This window comes from Rhinolophus ferrumequinum, chromosome 11 (assembly GCF_004115265.2).
Source record: "Rhinolophus ferrumequinum isolate MPI-CBG mRhiFer1 chromosome 11, mRhiFer1_v1.p, whole genome shotgun sequence".
NCBI classification, from domain to species: Eukaryota; Metazoa; Chordata; class Mammalia; order Chiroptera; family Rhinolophidae; genus Rhinolophus; species Rhinolophus ferrumequinum.
The window spans coordinates 51,891,319-51,912,773 of record NC_046294.1 but is presented as its reverse complement, the minus strand read 5'-3'; the positions used below and the strand labels follow the sequence as shown (position 1 = coordinate 51,912,773).

Sequence of the window (21,455 nt, the reverse complement as noted above, 5' to 3'; positions counted from 1 at the left end):
CGGATACGTGGCTCGTGCACTAGGGCGGTGTCAGGATCTAGACTGATGTCTGGGGCGTGGCTGTTAGTTGTGATGTGAACAGGCCGGGATGAGGCGGGCGCAAGTGATACTGTAAGAGCTGTAAACTCAAGAGTCCTCTGACCTCTGTTTAGATCAGTGAGGTCTCAGGCCTCTGTTTCCCTTTTTGTAAAAAATGGAATTTATTACTCCTTGTGCTTCCTCGCTCACAGGACGTGCAGTGACGACCCTAAAGTAGGATGTGGGGGAGAACGCTCCCTTACCGAAGCGGGGAGCCTCAGGAATGGCGAGGGAAAGTGGGGAAGAGAGTCACGTGACAGCCAGACCTCCCAGGCATCCGAAAGCTAGCCCTAGAACGTCTCGTCTCTATGGTGGATGGCCTTCAAATTCCGGGGCAGACTAAGTTGCTCTTCCGGGGTCATTGCCACCGCTTCCGGGCTGGGACGCGGCGAGTTGGGGTTGCTGTGCTTCAGCTCCCTCCTGGCCTGTGTCTGCGTGCTCACTGCTGCAATGAGCTTCCTCAAAAGTTTCCCGCCACCGGGGTCAGCTGAGGGGCTCCGGCAGCAGCAGCCAGACACCGAGGCTGTACTGAACGGGAAGGGCCTCGGCACCGGCACCCTTTACATCGCTGAGAGGTAGGGTCCCTGTTCCCGAGTGCTGCTCCTGCGCGCCGCCTGCTGCGACCTCGGGTAGCGGGGAGCTGGAGCGCGTGCTCTCAGTCGCTTCGGCGATACCTGTGCTGGGAGGTAGGCTCGATTGTTCTCGTGCCCTGTCCTCCTGAGCCGTCCTTACTCTCTTCTTCAGACGATGTTCTCTTATTGATTATGCTTTGTACTCACCTGTTTACAGGAGGTCTGGTGCGTGCATTGTTCTTGACTCCAAGTCTCGTCCTAAGGTGTTGAGTTTCTAGACCCTGAGTTAGAGTCATCGAGGTGGCCGCTTGTCTTTTCCGGTTAATAGGCGCGGGAGATGTTGCCCTGGGTAGGATATGTAGGTTTAGAGCAGATTGTGGAGGGTTGTGCAAGTTTGGTTAAGGATTATAGATTGTCTTCTGGAGGTGCGGGTGGCGAGAAGAGCACCCGCAACCCCTCTCAGTTCCCATTTCTGCCGTCCGTTTCCATTTCTAGAAGGAATTGTCTTTTTATTTGGCTATTTGGAGCACTTTGCACTTGCACAGTCGGATACACATGTCTGAAATATTATGGTTGTAGTACTGAGGTTTCATTCATCACCAAGCCAACAGTGACACGTTGAATCCTCATTGTCCTTCAAATCACTCTGACTTTTCTTTCTGCTGCATCACTTTGGGCTGCAGACAGAAAATTCTCAGCATGTAAGAGCTCATGTGATTACATTGGACCCACACAGATAATCCAGGATAATCTCACTGTTTGTCAACTGATGAATAACCTTATAATTATGACATCCATAAAGTTTCTTCTGCCACGTAATATACAGTATTCACAGTCTTGACACCACAGGATGAAGGTTATAGGGGCCAAAATTCTGCCTGCCACAGAGGACACACACACACACACACACACACCACCCCACAAAAAAACCCTTCATTTAGAGAGAAATCTAGATACTGAGCAAAGTTTAGGCTTTTGGCTAGTCACATAGATAGGAGATAATGGATGGGAAGAAAAGCATGTTTGGGGGGAGGTGCAGACAATGAGTTTGGTCTGGACATGTGGGGATTAGTTGGAGATGTGTGTGTGTGAGAGGGGGGTATTACAGATAGAGATTTGGAAATCATTAATACCAGTGTTAGCATCTACTCACGGGAATCGATTAGATACCCCAGAAGAGATGAGGGCAAAGCATAGAACCTTGGGGACACATCTACATTAAGAGGTGGATCATGGAAGAAGAGACTTGAGAAAAGGGAGGAACAGTCAAGTAAAATTTGAAAAGCATCTGTTGGGTATCGACGAGGAGATCTTTGTTGATCTTGAGAGAGCAATTTAAGTGGTGGGAAGTGGAGTACGGAGATTCCTAGCCCCTACGCAATTCCTTTTTGTCTCCGTGGCGTCTCTGTCTATTGGCTCTTTTTTCTATACCATAACCCCTTTGAGGGGAGGTCCTATACTTGTTTTTTCATTTTGAAAATTTTCAAACCTAAAGAAAAGTTGCATGTGTTGTTCATTAATACCCAGAGACCCTTCACAAAGATTGATCAGTTGTTTGTTAACATTTTGCCATGTTTCTGTCTCTTCTGAGCTATTTGAGAGTTGCAAATATGTTACTTTACCTGTAAATATTTTAGCATATATCTCCTAAGAACAAGGGCATTCTCCTGTATAACCATAATACAGTTATCACACTCAGGAAGTACAAACTCCTAAATTCTAATCTGTGGAAAATGTTTTTATTTCAACCTTTTACTAACAGATCTCTTACCTTGCTTTAAGAAGATATTTTTGTTAAGTATACATACAAAAAAGAGTGTACATTATAGATCTGTGGTTTAAAGAATTATAATTAAACCAACACCTGTATGTGCACCATTCAGGTTAAGAACAGGATATTTAAAAAAAAAAAAAAAAAAGAACGGGATATTACCAACACCTCGGGCACTTGGGTTCCTCCCTCTTCACTCATTGCCTCACCTCCTTGGTCTCTTGGTCTCTTTCCCTTTTTGTTCTTTCCTACCTAGCATTTCCAAGTCTTGATAGAATCAAGCTCTCAAACTGGGAAGGCTTCCTAGAGGAGGTGACAAATGAAGATTGACAGCCAGGTGAATGCGGTGGGGCAAAGGGGAACTGTTTTAATTAGAAGAAACATGATGCTGAGAGGCTAAGAGTGAGAAACAATGTTGTGCCAGAATATATATGTGTGCGCTTATATTTATACATATATATAGATATATGCCAGGGTGCCAGAAAAATGTATACAACTGGACACTTTGGTCAACGTTGCTCAAGCAGTAGTTCGCCGTCATCAGAAGTGTCTGGACGCTGATGGTAACCACTTTGAGCACCTCTTGTAATTGCAGAAGTCAAACGTGACTTGTATTCATTTTTTGTTATTGATATGTATTGAGTATTACAATTTTAATACAGTTTTCTTAAAATGTGTATACATTTTTTGGCACCCTCTGTATATGTAAAAAACATATACACACAGTACACCCGGTCTAGCAGTTCTTCATCTGAGGACGTGAGTGAGAAAGATTAGAGAAATAATAAAGCTAAGAAGAAAAGAGCCATGGTCATGAGCTTGGCTTGTCTTAGGCTTTGGGGAAGCTATTTTAGGATTTTAGGCAGAGAGACAAGGTCTCATTTGGTTTTAGGTAGATAGTTTCTCGGATGTATACTGAATGATTTAGAATTCTCAGTCTTAGGAAGTTGACTTTTTATCCAAATAAGGAAGGGAACAGAGGCTTGCATTATTCAAAAGAGATCATTTTATTTAAAATAAAATAGGTAATAAGCTCTTTCCAATTGGCATGGAGCCATGGGCATCTCTCGGGACAGCTGGCACAAGCACCGTAAGAGCAGGGGCAAGAGAAAGCTCTTCCACAAGAAGCGAAAATCAGAGCGGGGACACCCCGCTGCCAGCACTAAGATTAGCCCCCGCCAGTCCGAGTGCAGGGAGATAAGAAGTGCTGTGCCTTCTCCTGGGTCTCCTAGAGTTGTACGCACTGCACAAGGATTTGTGTTTCTACAGTGCATCCAACAATGCAACCAAGACCCTAGTAAAGGAGTACATTGTGCTCATTGACAGCACAGCCTACTGCCGGTGGTACGAGTCCCACTGTGCACGGCCCTCGGCCGCAAGAAGGCCACCATGCTGACTCCTGAGGGGGAAGAGATTTCAAACAAAAACCGATCAAAGAACATTGAGAAGAAATAATGGAAAGGAAGAAGAATGCCCAAGCCAGCAGTCTTCTAGAGGAGCAGTCCCAGCAGGGCACGCTTCTTGCATGCATCACGTCAGGACCAGGCGCATGTAGCCGAGCAGATGGCTGTGCAAGAGGGCAAGGAGCTGGAGTTCTAATGCGGGAGATCAAGGCCCGGAAAGGCAGATAAATCCTCCTCCCTCCTAGTCCGTGTAATAAAAGTGTTTTGTTTTGTGTTAAAAAAAAAAAAAACAACACCAAAAAACAAAAAAAAAATTAAATTAAAAATAGGTAATTTAAACTTACAAGTAGTGCTTTTTATATCTTATTCCAAAATTAAAACCAAATAATTAAACCAACCCAAATTCAAAACCTCTCTTACCTGCCTGTCCAGTTGTTCATCCCACGCCAGGAATGAAGGACACTGATCATAGTGCAGAAGCTTTGGTAATTCTCTGCATGTTTACTGGCTTTCTAAGTCTTGTTTTTCCCTTTTGTGACTCATGCTTTCTTTGCGACTTCGTATATAGTTTTTTGATTTTTTTTGTTTGAAGGGTATTTTCCTTCTAGAATATATGGAAAGAGAATAAATAAAAATCAGAACTGAATGATCAAAGTAAGTGTTGCTTTTAGTGGCACTTAATTGCGTTGTATAGAGTATTTAATCCCTGTCCATTTATAAGATTATGAGAGTTCCATAGGAAATGTGCTGAGGCAGCACTTGTGTCCTGCCGGCAGTGAGGAACTACAAGCAATTATGTGCTTTTTAAAGTAAAGGCCATGCTTTGGTAGGCACTGAGTCTGTGTTTATGTTTTAGTTTCCCCACCTCCTAATTGCGTCATTAAAAAATGTTTTCTGGGTCTGGATATTTGAAATTTTGGACACCCAAAGTTGCATTACTCCTTTCTGAATTGTGGTAATGCCAGGGGATTTTTGAGGTGAGAAAAAAGAATTTATTTGCTTAAAATAATAATAGTTTTAGTAAGGGACTGGCAATCCTATGATACATGAGCACTATTTTCATCTCTACGTTAAGATAAAAACAGTGGACAGGAATGGCACATACAGCATGTACAGTTTAATGACCAATAAAACATTTCCTTGGGATGAGTCTTTCTGAAAAATCATTTCTGGAATGTATACCACTTTAAGCTCCTTAAGATCTATCAATTTTAAGCCTCCCAGGTTGTTGTTTTTTTTTAATTGAAGTTTATTGGGGTGACAATTGTTAGTCAAGTTACATAGATTTCAGGTGTACACTTCTGTATTACATCATCTATAAATCCCACTGTGTGTTCACCACCCAGAGTCAGTTCTCCTTCCATCACCACATATTTGATCCCCTTTACCCTCATCTACCACCCTCCTCCCCCCAGGTTTTCTTTTTTAAATAAGCATGTTCAAAGAAAATCTTTACAAGTACATATTTTCTTGCTTTTGCTTTTTTTAAGTGTACAATTCATTACATTATAGTATATTTACAGAGTTGTACAATTTTCACCACAAACTAATTCTGCCTTTGTTTTTGATGAGTGCGGGACACACATTACCCACTTGTGCTGTTAGACGTTGATTTCCTTTAAGGGGACTGAAGTGTAAGTTCAGCCTCCCCTCACATTGAGTAGGAATGAGCTGACCACTGCACTGTCATTGTTCCTGCCCAAGGGAGTTCTAGCTTCTCCTATTTTATTTAATTTTGCTTGGTTAAAATTTAGACAATCTATTTAAAAAAAGAAATCAGACAACCAGGCTTCTTAAAATTGTATAGACAATAGAATGATACGGGGACTAGATTGTATTAACTTGTTTTTTTAATAACAGCTTTATTGAGCTACTATAATTCCAGAGTTGTACAACCATCACCACAATCAATTTTAGAATATTTTCATCACCCCCCCAAAAAAAATCAGTACAGATTAGCAATCACTCTGTTTCCCTCCAGCCCTATGCAACCAGTATATTGCATTAAGTTTTATTGCATTAACATTTTTTTGTTGTTTCTTAAGGACATTTTTGCTACTTTTTTTCCTTTGCTAAGTGGTGCAGTTCCAGATGGGTGAAGTATAGTATTTATTAACCAAAAAAACATGTTTCCCCAAAAATAAGACCTAGCCGGACAATCAGCTCTCATGTGTCTTTTGGAGCAAAAATTAATATAAGACTTGGTTTTGTATTATATTATATTATATTATATTATATTATATTATATTATATTATATTACACCCGGTCTTGTAGTATATTATATAAGACCTGGTTTTGTATTAATTTTTGCTCCAAAAGACGCATGAGAGCTGATTGTCTGGCTAGGTCTTATTTTCGGGGAAACATGGAATTAGCCAGCCCTTACTCAGAATTCAACATACTCATACTGATTTTGATGATGTGTTTCCTTTGATGTATTCCTACACCAATAGGAATATGTGTATTTGAGCACTTTTGAGGGAAAACTAGACCTTGCTTATTTACCTGTGGCTTTCTCTTAAAGTTGCAGAATAAATGAAAGTCTTCATAGAGTTTTTCAGTGTGATAATTATTTTCTGACTAGCGGTAAGTGTGATTACAGCCATTTCATGTGTGTGTCATGTAATGTAGGATTAGTAGAGCAGTCAGTGATTCCCAAGTATTTATTGCATACTTACCTGCTGACCACTATGTTAGTGGTTGGGAAGAATGTTAAGTAAAGAACATGGTAGGTTCTCCTGTCAAGTAGTCCACACTCTGTCACAGAGCTCAGTGCTAAATGATGTATTACTGAGCATAAGTGCAAGCTGGAAAAAAAAGAAATCATTATGGACTGGAGTGATTGGAGGCAAGATTCAAGGAGGACCAGATGAAGAGGATTTGCAAAAGCAAAGAAGGGGCCTGGACATTCCAGATAAGACCAAGTATAAAAGGCATAGAAACACACGTGTGAATAAGAAATACTGCATTTCAAATCTATTTGAACTTCTAGCCAGAGGAAAAGAGCCATAACAATTCAATTCCTGCTGCTGAATTTTCGTATTTCAGGAATATTTCTAAATAGTAAGCTTGAAATTATTCACATGCATAGAAGTGTCCAAACTGAACCTTTTAAAACTTTAGCATATTAAATTAGGATTTAATTTCTTGAAATAATCTACTTAAAACATGTTTTTCAGCCGCCTGTCTTGGTTAGATGGCTCTGGATTAGGATTCTCACTGGAATACCCCACCATTAGTTTGCATGCAGTGTCCAGGGACCTAAATGCTTACCCACGAGAGCATTTGTATGTTATGGTGAATGCCAAATTTGAAGGTATGTATGGTCATTTAATCTTGAGCTGCCTTTTTTTTTTTTAAGTGGCATCTTTTTTTACTGGGGAATATTGGGGAAGAGTGTGTCTTTCCAGGACCCATCCGCTCCAAGTCAAATCGTTGTTTTCACTCTAGTTGTGGAGGGCGCAGCTCACTGGCCCATGTGGGAATCGAACCAGTGACCTTGGTGTTATGAACACTGCACTCCAACCACTGAGCCAACCGGCCGCCCTTGTGGTAGCATCTTATATTTTAAAAAGCAATCTTTGATCATAATGTAATATTCAGCTGTTGACTTACTTTGGACAATAGTTTATTAAGCAAAATTTCAGCATCATAAAGTATTTTGGAAACTGCCTGTTGTTTTCTATATCTTTGCACTTAGAACTATTCAGTTATTATGGATTTATGTTTCCAGTTTTTTTTTTCTTTAACTGTCTATTTTCTTTCTCTTTGTAAAGGAATTGATATTTGGCACCCTTGAAGCTTGGATCAGTATACTTTGTGCTTCCAAGAGTTTAGGATACAACCTGTTTTGTTTTGTTCTCTTCTCAGTGAAGGATGACATTGCTCTCCCCATACATTTGGCAATCACATTTTGATTGTTGTGACTGGAGCGGGGAAGAGCCCTCCTGGCATCTAGTGGTTAAGAGGCCAGGGAGGCTGCCAAACATCCTACAACGCACAGCACAGCACAGCCTCGCACGACGAAGAATTATCCAGTCAAATGTCAGTAGTGCTGGGGGTGGGAAACACTAGGATACAAGATTCCCAGGTTTTGCTGTTGGAGATAATTATAAAGATTCATAACAACCTAGTGAAGTTAATGAAAGATGGAGTAAGAAATAGAAAAAATCCAGTTTTTAGGCTGTTGACTATGGGTTGAAAGGATTCCAAATGAAAAACAAGTTAGGCACAAAATAAAAACTTGTGTTTGATTTTTGTAAGTGTAACTAAATAAACAGTTGATACTCTGTATTTTGTTAGTTTAGTATGTTCATCTTTTGTGTAAATACAGAACTTGGGGGTTGAAAAGACATTGATTATACTTTTAGTAAACTTTTGCTTTTAAAATAATGGGTTGCTTTTCTTTGAAATAGTTTATAATAGTCCCATAAGTTTGCCTGTTGAGCTATTGCACATTAAAATTTGGGATTTTAATGTGGTTTCAGATAAAAGATGACCATTTGTATTCAGTGTGACACTAATTACTTCCATTTTTAGGGCTTTTGGCAAGCCCTGCCTCATTAAGTGGTAATGATTCAGCTATCTGAAAATAATTTTGTTATAAGATTTCAAACTTTTGCCATTGGAAAGGTTCCAAAGATAGATAAAAATGTAGTGAAGTTTGAAAGAGATGGTAAGGAAAAGTAAAAGCCGTTGACCTTAGGTTATAGTAAGACTTTCAAATGAGGAGGTAACTTTCTGTTTAGTAAATACAACTATGATTTCATAACCAAGAGTATTATAGTTCATGTTCAGTGTAAAGCATCATTCATTCACAGAAATGCAATACTTCCGACGTACTCTTGTTTGTCAGTTGCAAATGCTGATGTGAAACGCCCATAAATAGTGTAGAGCAGTGGCACAGGGCAAAGGTCTATGTCAGAAAATAAGGTTAGAGAGAGAGAGTTTGAATAAAGCCAGCTGAATGGAAGAGCACACTGAATAAGGAGATTGTCACTAACTTGGTGGGCAAGTCATTTTCATCTCTCTGCACCTCAGTTTCATCCAGAAAAATTAGGGGATTGTAGTAGTCTTTAGTTCTTAAACTTGGCTGTACTTTAGAAACACCTGGGCTCTTGTTAAAAATGCAGATACTGGGAGTCCCAGACTACCGTGCTTCCCCGAAAACAAGACTTAGCCAGGCAATCAACTCTAATGTGTCTTTTGAAGCAAAAATTAATATAAGTCCCGGTCTTATTTTAGTATAATATAAGACCAGGTCTTACATAATATAGTATAAGACTGGGTCTTATATTAATTTTTGCTCCAAAAGATGCATTAGAGCTGATTGTCCAGTTAGGTCTTATTTTCGGAGAAACACGGTAGGAAATAAGGATTCAGTGAGTTTGGAGTAGGTGTTTTTAAATTGAAATGAATGGGATGATGATTAACCCTTTCTTACTAAAATAAATAGGACTTTTCTATCTTACTAGAAAGTAGAATCCTCCTGGATTATATTTGTTTCAATCGTTTTCCAGTTCTGTTTGTCTGGAACCACTCTTCTCATAAGTTACACGTGCTTGGATCCTATTTGCCCACCCAGCCTTTGTTCATTTCATCCTGATTCTCCAAGCTTCAGATTTTTTTTTCTCTTTGCCTTACCTCCATAAACCTCTTTAAATCGAACCATCAGCTTATTGTTCTAGAGTGGGAGGGATTTTTTCCTTTGAGTCCATCTAGATTCTCAATTACTGCTATACGAGCGTGTATTATTTTTATTTAATTTAAAAAGTGATGTTCAGAGGTGGTCGGTTAGCTCAGTTGGTTAGAGCGTGGTGCTAGGTAATAACACCAAGGTTGCTGGTTTGATTCCCGCATGGGCCACTGTGAGCTGCGCCCTCCTTTGGAAAAAAAAAAAAAGTGATGTTTTGTTACAGAATAATAATTACAGTATGATACCATTGTGGTTTTCAAAATACATTGAAAAAGTTTGGTAGTACCATAATATATTCAACTATTTAGAATTATCCAATATTTTGTATTATTTTACTTGTTTACGTAAAGAAGACATGTATATTTAACAATGTAATAACAAACAGGACAGGGAAAGTCCTATTAAGTCTGTTATTTAAAACTGTTAATGGTGACTATTTAAAACATTTTCCCTTTTTGCTTATCTGTATTTTTTCATTATTCTACAGTAAGCTTGTATGACTTATAAAGATAAAAGTTAAAAAAAATTTAGTCGATATCCCCCATAATTGATTCCTGTGAGTAGAATTGCTACATTAAAGGTAATAAAACATTTTTAAAACTCTTAACATATATTGTCAAATTGCTTTCCAGAAAGTTTATATCAGTTTACACTTTGAATACTAGTATATAAATATACCGTTCTACCTTATCTTCATCTGGGAAAATTAGCATTTTTTTATGGTCACTTTATGCTGAACAAAATCTAGTTTATATTTTTAAGATTATTAGTTTTGAACATGTTTTAAAGTTTTTGGGGTCTATTTAAGTATTTTGTTGACCTTTCTTTCATTATGAAATCAAACATTGAGAAGTGCAGAGAGTAATAAAAACTTTCTGTTATTCAGTATCCAGCATAAATTGTAACATTTTCCATAATTAGTCTGTTAAAGAAATAAAAGTACACATCAGTACTGATTAATCCTTTTTGTACCCCTTCTCATTTCATTCCCTACTCTTTGTCTCTGGAGTTAAACATTATCCTAAAGATGGCATGTGTCCTTTTGTTTATGCTTGTGGATTTTTACTGAATATGTATATACCCATGAGCAATGTAATGATTTTATTTTGTGTTTAAAGTTCTAATGTAAGTGGTATTATATATACTCTGCAACTACCTTTTTCACTCAATTATACTTTTAATCTATGTATTTTGATACACATAAATCACATTTGTTCATTTTTCACTGCTGTCTGTCTATAAAACATAATATGACCAGGTTACAATACATCTGTCTTTTTTTTGATCAACATTTATTTTTTTATACTTTCTCTGGTACATATAGTACTTCAATAAACATTTATGTACAAACTTCTTGAGTACCTAGTATGTACTTAGAGGAGGAATTGCTGGGTAGTAGGATATACTCATCTCCAGAGTGTTGTAGCAGTTTCCACTTCTACCAGCAGCATATGTGTGTTCTCTTTATAGAACGTTTGTATTTTTGTCTTGCAGACTTTGTTAATTTATCTCTTGGGTCAGTTAACTTTTATGGGCCTTGGTTTCTCATCTGTAAATTGTTGGCGATGAATTACATTAATGGTTTACAAACTGCTGCTGTACCATTTGTTTCAAGGTGAAAGGCAAAAGAAGCAGATGACTTGGAACTACACTTGTTAGAGGCCCGACTCTTTGGATTCCCCACCCCCACCGTGACCCTGAGGGATGTTGGAATCCCTAGGGCTCAGTGCAGACAGTGTGACTAGACCAGAGACTCTAAAATCACCACGTCCTTATAATTTGAAGTAAAAATTGAATTGTAGTGTTTAGATATATCAGTGAGCATCCTTTATAAAATCCTTTTAGGCTTCTTTTTTCAAAACAATTAACGTGATGAAAAAATTCTTTTTATTCCCTTTCTAGAAGAATCAAAAGAATCTGTTGCTGATGAAGAAGAGGAAGACAGTGATGATGATGATGTTGAACCTATTGCTGAATTTAGATTTGTGCCTAGTGATAAATCAGCATGTGAGTGTGCTATAGAATTGATTCTTTTCCCTTCGTGGACCAAGTATTCCCGCATTCCCACACACACACACTCACCGTTACCCTCATCATCTCCATTCTACTGCTTTTTCTTCAATTTAGCATCTGTAATATTGAGGCCCAGATACCTATAAATATCAAAGATCATAAATGTAGTGAGAGTGTAGTGGACACTGTTAGTTGGTATGTTCTGTGAATGGAGGAATCTGATTATTTTTATTGACTTGATGCCGTTGACTGAATCTCACCAGTTAGAGGTAGAGGAGTCGTGGCAGTTCCAAAATGGAAGATGCCAGGAAAACTAGTAAGAACCCATTAGCCACTAGGGACTTTACTCTGATTTTAGTAGTCTGACCAGGACTCCCCGACTCTCTTTCTCAGAAAATCCAACCAGGAGTGAAGTGATCTCAGTAATATCTTAAAATCAACTCACTATTTTGTGACTTATCCATTGCCAACAAGTACTTTTCAAGATTGAGTCTCCTTGGAATTTGGAGAATTCCAAATTTAGGTTTTGTGAATTTTGGGACCTAATATATCTCTTGTTGACCCATTACATTTATTTGAAGTATGGTTGTTTAGTTACTTTTTTTTTTTTGCACAAATTGGCCAGAAAGAAATATTAATTACAATTTAATTTATTTGTTCAGTGGAGGCAATGTTCACGGCCATGTGTGAATGCCAGGCTTTGCATCCCGACCCTGACGACGAAGATTCAGATGATTACGATGGAGAAGAATACGATGTGGAAGCACATGGTCAGTGAAAAGGGTTTTATAAAGTGTTTTTTTTGTGTGTGTCTTATTCTAAGCATTTGTTTGTACTAAGGGGATGTGATTATAGTTCTTTGTGTCCCTCTGAAGTACCCATATAGTATGATTATTAATAAAAGTGAGTGGTACAGTTCATATCTAAGCCAAACTGGAAACATTTATGGGCTTTCCAAGCTTGAGGGTGAAAACCAGAGATGATGGGGGTGGGGAAAATGGGTAGAGATAAATGGAAGGAAAGACAATGGTAGATAGGAAAGTAGGTGGTCAGAAGAGTCTTTTTAAGTTGATGCAGCTGCTCTCAGAGAACAAGTCTTCCCCTTCCATCACCTGTATCATGTACGTCTTTATTGAACATAGTCCTTCAAATAGCTCACCGCCAAAGTCCTTTCTTTTTCCCAGTGCCATACTTCATTTACCTGAGAGTATTTCTGCTAGCTTCCCCAGACCAGAACGCAGTCACTAGCCGGGTAGAGTCTTGAGGTGCCTGCTGTTCTCTTTCCTTTATCCCCGTGGTCCCAAACAGTCTGGCTGTCCAGAGCCCTTTCTGCCATCTGTACCCACTTCGTGGCCTGATGCAAACTCATTTCTGGCATTCTCCGTTGTATATCTGAAAACATTCTCGTCTTCACTGAGATTTTTGGATGATTCTGATTTAATGTTTTTTGCATATCCAGAATTTCTGATTTTTAAAACAGGAACATGTATTTTAATCAGGAACAAACCTTCAGAACAAATTAATACCAAATGAATTTGCACTCACCTGTAAAATTCCCACGTTGTGATAATATAAAACTCCCTGATTTCCTTCTAGTCCCTGGACATTTGATTCTTTGGGAATTGTTTACTGGCTCATTATCTCTTCGAAATCCCTTCTCATCCTAGAGGGTAGGGACGTTTTCTTTGTAGCTGTGTCTCCAGCAGATGGCCTGTGTATGTGGGTTAAATGAATGTTGAAAAGTATTTTCTTGTTGAAAAGTATTTTCCTGAAAGCCTTTTTCATTGTACCTTATCTTCAGTAAATGCATTATTGCGTATCCAGTTTTTTTCTAATTGTTTTCTAAGAGCTTAAAAGCTTTTTATTTGTTTAGAACAAGGGCAGGGGGACATTCCTACATTTTACACCTATGAAGAAGGATTATCCCATTTAACAGCAGAAGGCCAGGCCACATTGGAGAGATTAGAAGGAATGCTTTCTCAGTCTGTGAGCAGCCAGTATAACATGGCTGGAGTCCGGACAGAAGACTCAGTAAGAGATTATGAAGGTGAGTATCCTTCTTTCTCTTCAGTGTGAATGGTCAGATGGTCACTTAGGCAACAAGGGAAGTTGTGGAGAGACATGTAGAGGTTCTTTTGGAAATTCTAACAGAGAAATCTCAAAATTCTATAGTGTAGGAAGCAAATGTAGAATTACATAGAATGGAAATTCTCATGTAAATTTTTGTTAATTTGCTTTCCTAGCTAAAAAAATAGTCTGTGTTCACAGTCACACATTTTTTAAATGGACATTTTTTATATGGACACAGGCCGTATAAAAGAAATGAAAAATCAGGTATAATTCTAATTGAGAAACATCTATTTTCTGTTGCATATTTTCCAGTCTTTTTGTTTGTTTGCTTATGTGTATATATGTGTGTATGCACACATTGATACTGCTATTTTCATTTTTAAAATGAATTCCTATATGATTATATGCAAAACTAGGATAGTCAATGGATGAAGTCAGTGCTGGGTAGCATTCAAGACACTTGGATTCTCTTTTAGTGACAAACATCTGAGCCTTAAACAAGTGGCTTTAAATGTTTATGTTTTAGTTGTCTCATATTTGTAAGCTTCTTTGGAAATATTTTCCCTGTTAGACTGGTTCCCTTTTCTAAGTATCCTGTGTCAGTTAGATTCTTGTGGTACTGTTGATTCATCCTTTACCATTTATTCCCTTACCCGGTCCAGTACTGAGGTCCCTGGATTTTTCCTTTAAATAACTCGTAGGTCCCCTTGCTGTTACTACTCCTGTCCTCTAAACCTAGCCCCTTTTCTTCCCACACTTGAATTACAGGAGTACATTTTTTGCCTCAGTGATCCCTTTGTCCAGCTCACTGTACCATTTTAATCTTCTGAGAACACTGTGTCACCCCTATGGAAGGATGTCTCCTCGGTGGTTGCTTGATATGAATCACCATATGAAGTTCAAACTCCTCACTCTGACTCTGAAGAGAAAACCCTGTCTTTGCCCCAAATGTCTCCAGTCTTGTTCCCACTACCCTCCCACTAACCCCCAATACCCTCAATAAGACATGGACGTAGTGCTCTATGTGCCAGCCCTTGATGTAAGCACATTACACATACTGACTCATTTAATCTAAGAACCCTCTGTGGTAGATGCTGTTACGATCCCCATATGAGAGATGAAGAAACTAAGACACACAAAGGTCACATAACGTGCTTCATGTCAAATAGCTAATAAGTGGTAAGAGATTAAATAAATAGGCTAATATGTAAAAATAATATACCAAGCACTGTTACAAGCACTTCTTCCATGTTACATGTGTTTAATATATGTTAATATTTTATGTTGTTATAGACTCTTACCACTTATTATTTTTAATGACGTAGAATATTCATAAAGAGGCTTGCCATCGGTGTTCTTTTAATAGTACATTTAAGTTTCTCTCATGATGCTGTGATCAACATCTCCATGCACAGAGCACGTTGACCTGGGGGCCCGGAAGTTCCGGGATATTTTAATTAGGAAAAGTTTGGGCCTTGGGTCACACAATTATTCCTATGTCTCTTCTCCATTTTAAGCCCTAGCCGGTGAGTCTCTAGCACAGGCTTTAGGGTGAAATGGCTCAGATGATTTCTAGTGCTCTACAAACTCTCAGCTGAAAGAATTCAAGATGTTACTTGTTTTATTAGTGATTGATTGGAAAGTGCCCTTGACAATTGAAAAGCTTTTCATCACTGAAGGATTTTTTTTTTTAATTTGTAAAATTTCTTATTTAATGCTTTGTAGCAAATGACTTAAAGTCTCAAACACTTTGCTAAAGTGAGTTTTTTGGGCTTTTATTCCTAAGCCTCATTCGCATATTCAGAGTTGCCTATATATAAAACTTCTTCAGCCTATACCATTTCCCATCTTCTAAAGTCCTTTTTGTCATTTATTTACTTCGTTAGTTTGACCTGTGCATTTTCTTTTCTTAAATTTGATTTAAATTAAAATTGTGTATATTTAAGGTATGAAACATGATGTCTTTGATATACATATGTAGTGAAATGACAATAGTCGAGCTAATTAAATTCCTTCTCTCACATACTCCCTTTTGCGTGTGTGTGTGTGGTAAGAACACCTGAGATCTGTCCTAGTAAATTTCAATCTTTTTGCCATTTAAACACACTGTCTACTAGTGGCATTTCAGTGTTTCATGTGCTTATTTATGTAACGAAATGTTTATTGAACTAGTGTGCTAGTGTGCAGCAGTACTCACGAGAGACGTGGTTACTGTCTTCGTATCAGTGGCATTCTAATGGAGAGAAAAATAACTTATTAGGCAGTTACAGTACATTGTGGTACAGAGATACAGGGGAAGCTTGAGAAGCTGTGGAATGAGAGACGGGGCCCTTCACCCAGCCTGGACAGTCAGGGAGAGACTCAGGCTTCATGGAGAAAGTGACATCTAAGCCAAGATCTGAAAGATGAATAAAAGTGATCTGGGTGAAAGGGGTTTGCATACAGGGTGGGAAGAGAGGCAGGTAAAGGGGTCAGCCATGTGTGAAGGTTCAAGAGACCACTCAGCGTTGGGAACTGAAAGTTGTTCATTATGTTTGGAACTCTGAGGAGTGGTTACAGCAGCAGATAAAGGTGGATTGTGAACGACAGAATTTTAAACACACTTGAAAGCTGTGTTAAAGAATCGCAACTTTATGTTTAGGTCAGTGGGAAGCCATTGAAAAATTTTAGTTTGATTAGTGTTTCAGAAGATGACTGGCTCTGATACGGAATATTAATTGCAAAGGGAAATACTGGAGAAAAGGAGAGAAACCCTGTTGTGTAACTTAAATTTTAAATTAGATGAGAGATCGTGACCTAAATTCAGTAGTGGCAGTGAATGTCAAATGGCTTAACAGATTTGAAAGATATTTGAAAGATAGAAGCAACAGAAATTAGAGACTTGGTGAAGGTTTCTGGATTGGGCAGGTAAGAGGTATGCTTTAGCAAGACTGGAAAGAGAAGCATTTTCTATGTGGAAAGATGATGAGTAAATTTTATATGTGTTACATTTGCATGCACTGATGGAGGTCCAGGTGGTGGGCTGGCCAGGGTCTGGAGGCAGAAGCCAGTTTGTGGTTGGCTGGAGAGTTGAAGGGTGAATGGGAAGTGAAGAGGTGGAGAAAGCAGCTGTAGAAAGTTCTTTCCAGAGGACTTTTCTTGTACAGTGCCTCCCCTAATTTAAATGAGATGAGATAAACAGGAAAAGCAGGAACCTCGCTCTATTTATTTTGTCTTTTCTCCTGAACTATGTCATAAAGTTTTGTGAGGATAGGGTATTGATTCCTTAAAAAAAAAAAGTTGCACAGAGATTCATGGCATAGGTCTGGGAGGAGTAAACAATTGATGCTTGCTGCGTTTGAAAGTTCCTACCTAGTGTTCTTTTAGTGTTGAGGTTGAGAATTTACAAAGTAAACGTTAAATGCAGACACTAATTTTAACTTGGCCTACATCTACAGGTGGCTTTTTTTCTTTCTCAATTTGTTCCTTGATAACTTGAATTTTCAAAAGAAAGAAATAGTAACTCTTACCAACAGAGGGCACCAGCTTCCTTCTGTTGGAAATGTAAGCTGCCTGCCTGCCTGACGCGCTCTGTAGACTATTGCTCAGCGGTTCGATTTTTCCTTCAGATGGGATGGAGGTGGATGCGACACCAACAGTTGCCGGGCAGTTTGAGGATGCAGATGTGGATCACTGAAAATGATTGCATGCTGCTTTGCGGTAAGTCGTTTATTTTTTCCCTTGTCATCAAGCATGAAAATCATCTCCTATAATTATTTTCATAATTCAGGAGCCCTCTATAAAATGAGCAGTTTGAAAAAAATGTTAGTTATTCATTTCTGAAATTATTGAAAATTATGTGGTGTTTTTTTTTTTTTTCCTCTTAAGAAATCGAGGTCTGCAAACATGGTGATGTTCAGGTTAATTAACATTTGCTGAGCTCTTACCCCACACCAGGCACAGAGTACATGGAGAATGAGACGCCCCCGTCCTCAGTGAACTGGGGAGAATGGCGTCAGCCCCTTTATTCAGAAGCGGAGCTCTCCCTGGCTGGCTCAGGTGGCAAGACTGAGGTCATGTCCTTGTCTGCTCTTGCATCACCTCTTCCCACTTGTGACGTTTGAAACCTTAACACGTTCATTAAAAAACACAAAGCAGAGATTTGCTACAACTCACTGCTATTTAAATTCGGGAGGAATTAGAAATAATTCCAAACTGAGTTTAAGCCTTTAATCATAATCTGGTATCGGTTTCCCTCCTGAAGATAAGGGTGGACCCAGGTCCTGGGCACTTAGTGTTCAAGGCTGGTTTGCCGAACCGTAGCAAGTCCATGGACAGTTGTCCAAAAGCTGGCATTCCCCAAGTTACTTTTTATGTCCTTTTCTTGACTGAGGTAAGCGCTCACTGTCAGTGTTCTTTCCTCGACTTTCTCGTGGGCTTCGCCTGCAGTTTGTCCCTGGCTGTTTACTCCATGTTACTCTGAGACATAAATTGTCCTTTGCCAGCTTGAGTATCTTAGCTGTATGTTAGATAATAACTAAAGGTCATGTAACTAGTTCATATCATACAGAGCTAAGACTAGTAATCCTAGGAGCCATTATTTATAAGATGTAAAATTGCTAGCCCTCTCTCTCTTCTATAATGCCCTGCTACCTCTTACCTCATAGCAGTTTCTTGAATACTAGCTGTCTTCCAGTCTTTGAGATGCTGTGTATACCGAGGTCCTTTATTGAAGCAAATAGCAATAGCATGGCAAGATTCATATATTTTGCCTGACTCTTCTACCACTGTCAGACATCCAATTAGGTTGTGAGATCCCTTGTTATTCTAAGTTCCATTTACCTTCTAAATTATTGCCATTATGAATATAACATTGTTTTTTTTGTTTGTTAGTTATTTTTAAAGATTTTATTGGGGAAGGAGAACAGGACTTTATTGGGGAACAGTGTGTACTTCCAGGCCTTTTTTCCAAGTCAAGTTGTTGTCCTTTCAATCTTAGTTGTGGAGGGTGCCGTTGAGCTTCAAGTAGTTGTCCTTTCAGTCTTAGTTGTGGAGGGCGCAGCTCAGCTCCAGGTCCAGTTGCCATTTCTAGCTGCAGGGGGCGCTGCCCACCATCTCTTGTGGGAGTCGAGGAATCAAACTGGCAACCTTGTGGTTGAGAGGACGCACTCCAACCAACTGAGCCATCCGGGAGCTCAGCAGCAGCTCAGCTCAAGGTGCCGTGTTCAATCTTAGTTGCAGGGGGCACTGCCCACCATCCCTTACGGGACTCGAGGAATTGAACTGACAACCTTGTGGTTGAGAGCCCACTGGCCCCTGTGGGAATCGAACCGGCAGCCTTCGGAGTTAGGAGCATGGAGCTCTAACCGCCTGAGCCACCAGGCCGGCCCCAAAACCACACTTTTTTGATGATTGTACTTTATAGTAAGTCTCAAAAGCAGGTAGTGTGAGTCCTTCAAGTTTGTTCTTTTTCAAAGTTGTTTTTCAGCTGTTCTAAGTCCTCTTTTTTCCATGTAAATTTTTAAATCAGCTTGTCAATTTCTAATCCAAAAAATGGCCTGCTGGAATTTTGCACCCCACATATTCAGATATGTCATAATTTCATTAAAGCTCAATTCAAAATATTTCATAATTTACATTTTTATTTCTTCTTTGACCCATAGGTTATTTGAAATTGCATTTCATAATTTCAAAACATAACAATTCCCAATTTATTTATTGCTTTTTAGCTTAATTTCACAATGGTCAGAGTACATACTCTGTGTTATTTCAATCTTTACAGTTTGCTAACTTGCTTTATGCCCTTCGTGTAGCAAATTTTGTAGATGTTCCATTTGTACGGCAAAGGGGAGGGAGCTGTGGAAGCAGGACTGGCTGTGGTGGTGTCGCCGCCATTGCTCTGCGCCACTATAACATTGTTTTTTATACTAACCATGAATTGTGATAATGGATCTCTGCTTTTGCCTGAGGTACTGCCTGTGGAACTATCAGAAATAATCTTTTTTAGAGTTCTGTGACTTACATCTTTTTTTGAATACTTAATTCTAATTTCCACAACATTTACTTCTGTCATTGGTAGCCGTATAGTCTAAAATCACCAATGTCTCCTTTGCAGTCTCAGCTAAAAAATTATTAGATTGGTGCAAAATTGCAGCTTTTGCAATTATTTTTAACCTTTTAAACAGCAGTTACTTTTGCATCAACCTAATATTTGTTTATATTGTTTATATTTGTTTATAAAGCTCTGTTAACTTTAATTTTCAGATCTGACAGTTCCAGATGCTAATACTTCACTGTTGTATGTCATGGGAAATCTTTTGGTACAAACTTAAGTCTTCTCTTATTTCTCACATTTTATTTATCATGTTCTTTATAGCATGTTGGTTTTTATCAGTTCATTGATGCTTGTTTAGTATCTTTTATTGAAACTGGAAAATAGATTTTTTTGATCTTCCAGATTTCACACATTACTTCTTTAAAAATAGACTATTCAGAGAACACTAACCACTCCATTAATAAGGATTATGAGAAACTCATTTTGTCAGTCACTAAAGATTACACAAATGGGATGTTACTGAAGTTCCCTGGCGATAATTCCAAGATTTTTTGTAATGTAATTTTCTGGTGAAATAACCATAAGATAGCTACAAACTTTCTAATGAGCTGATGATTTGTTTTCTATTCATTTTATGCTACAGCTGGAATGGACAGATATTTTATTCATAAAGTTTATGCAAATTCATCTGGATAATTGACCTGAATTCCAAACAGTGTCTGTAATGTCTATAAAATTTTAATCATTTGAAATTGTATTTGCCTTCAAGGACTGAAGAAGGAATAATTAGAGTGTTTATGTAACGATTAAGAATTTCAAGATAACAGAACTAGGACCTCTCAACGCATGAGGTGGCCTGAAGGAACAGGCACATGAATGGTGGAATCACAGCTTTGCCGCGTCCCGGCTCTGTGTCCTTGGACAAGGCATATAACTTCTCTAATCCTTAGTTTCCTCATCTGAAAAATGGGATGATCACTACCAGTCAGGATTGTTGCAAAGACTGACATATAATATATCTAAGTCCCCTGGAACTCTTGACTAGGTATGAAATAAATAATTGATACTATAAACGCTGTAAACTTTTTGTTTTTCAGATTCTGCTCATAATTGTAGGAGAGAACTTGGTGCCTTTTCCTCTGTGGAGTGGGTGTTGATGAAAGCATTTTTCCTTCTCCAAAACTTACCTGAACCAGTTCTTTCTTGAGATAGACTATACGGAGACAAAACGTTGTCATCAGCAGAAGAAACTATGACCTTTATTAACAAAGGTGAATTAACTTAACCAAGAGGGTATTTGTAGTTTATCATTTACTCCCAAACTTCCTGTGTCTAGGTACCCTCTGAGTAGGCCTGCAATTCTTGCCTTCAGGGTATGCACCTTCCATAACCCAGCAGGGCTATATGGTGAAAATACACAGGTAACATGGAGTACATGGAGGTTTAGGTCAACTGGATGGGACAGGCTGAATCTAAGAGCTACCCCTTTAGGGCCTCAGGATACCCTCTTCTTTTAACAAGAGAGACAGATCTCAGAGAAATCTTGGCCTCTGCTCTTTCTCCACTGGGGTAAGGATCTTTTTACTCAATTTGGGACCCAGATTAATTCATTCAGGCATCTCTAGGCAGTCTCTTTGGAAACATCCCAGCCCAACGTACTACCACTAACACAGGACTAGCTACTGCTCCTTTCTCCATGTTCCACCACTTTGTTTTGTTATAATCTCTTAGGTTATCCTGTAATTTCCTGCCTCTTAGGTCAGTTTCTGTAATAGAGCAAGTGAAATTGGGATGAAGTCCTCAAAGTACTTCACATGG

The 21,455-nt window shown here is 38.8% G+C and overlaps 1 protein-coding gene and 1 pseudogene across 2 annotated transcripts; both read left to right on the top strand.

Annotated features, from left to right (window-relative positions):
• The first annotated feature begins 445 nt into the window (after nt 1-445).
• Nucleotides 446-21,311, top strand: CLNS1A (chloride nucleotide-sensitive channel 1A). 2 transcript variants are annotated; one of them, XM_033120381.1, is made up of 7 exons: nt 446-653; nt 7,005-7,141; nt 11,423-11,527; nt 12,196-12,303; nt 13,470-13,580; nt 17,212-17,302; nt 20,735-21,311. In XM_033120381.1, the coding sequence occupies exons 1-6, from the start codon at nt 529-531 to the stop codon at nt 17,277-17,279; spliced, it is 654 nt and encodes a 217-aa protein (XP_032976272.1). In that variant the 5' UTR covers nt 446-528; the 3' UTR covers nt 17,280-17,302; nt 20,735-21,311. The 2 variants fall into 2 exon arrangements, with proteins under 2 accessions (XP_032976272.1, XP_032976271.1); XM_033120380.1 differs by having other exon boundaries at nt 13,407-13,580.
• Nucleotides 3,478-4,052, top strand: LOC117030341 (40S ribosomal protein S8-like; annotated as a pseudogene).
• Nucleotides 21,312-21,455: the final 144 nt, after the last annotated feature.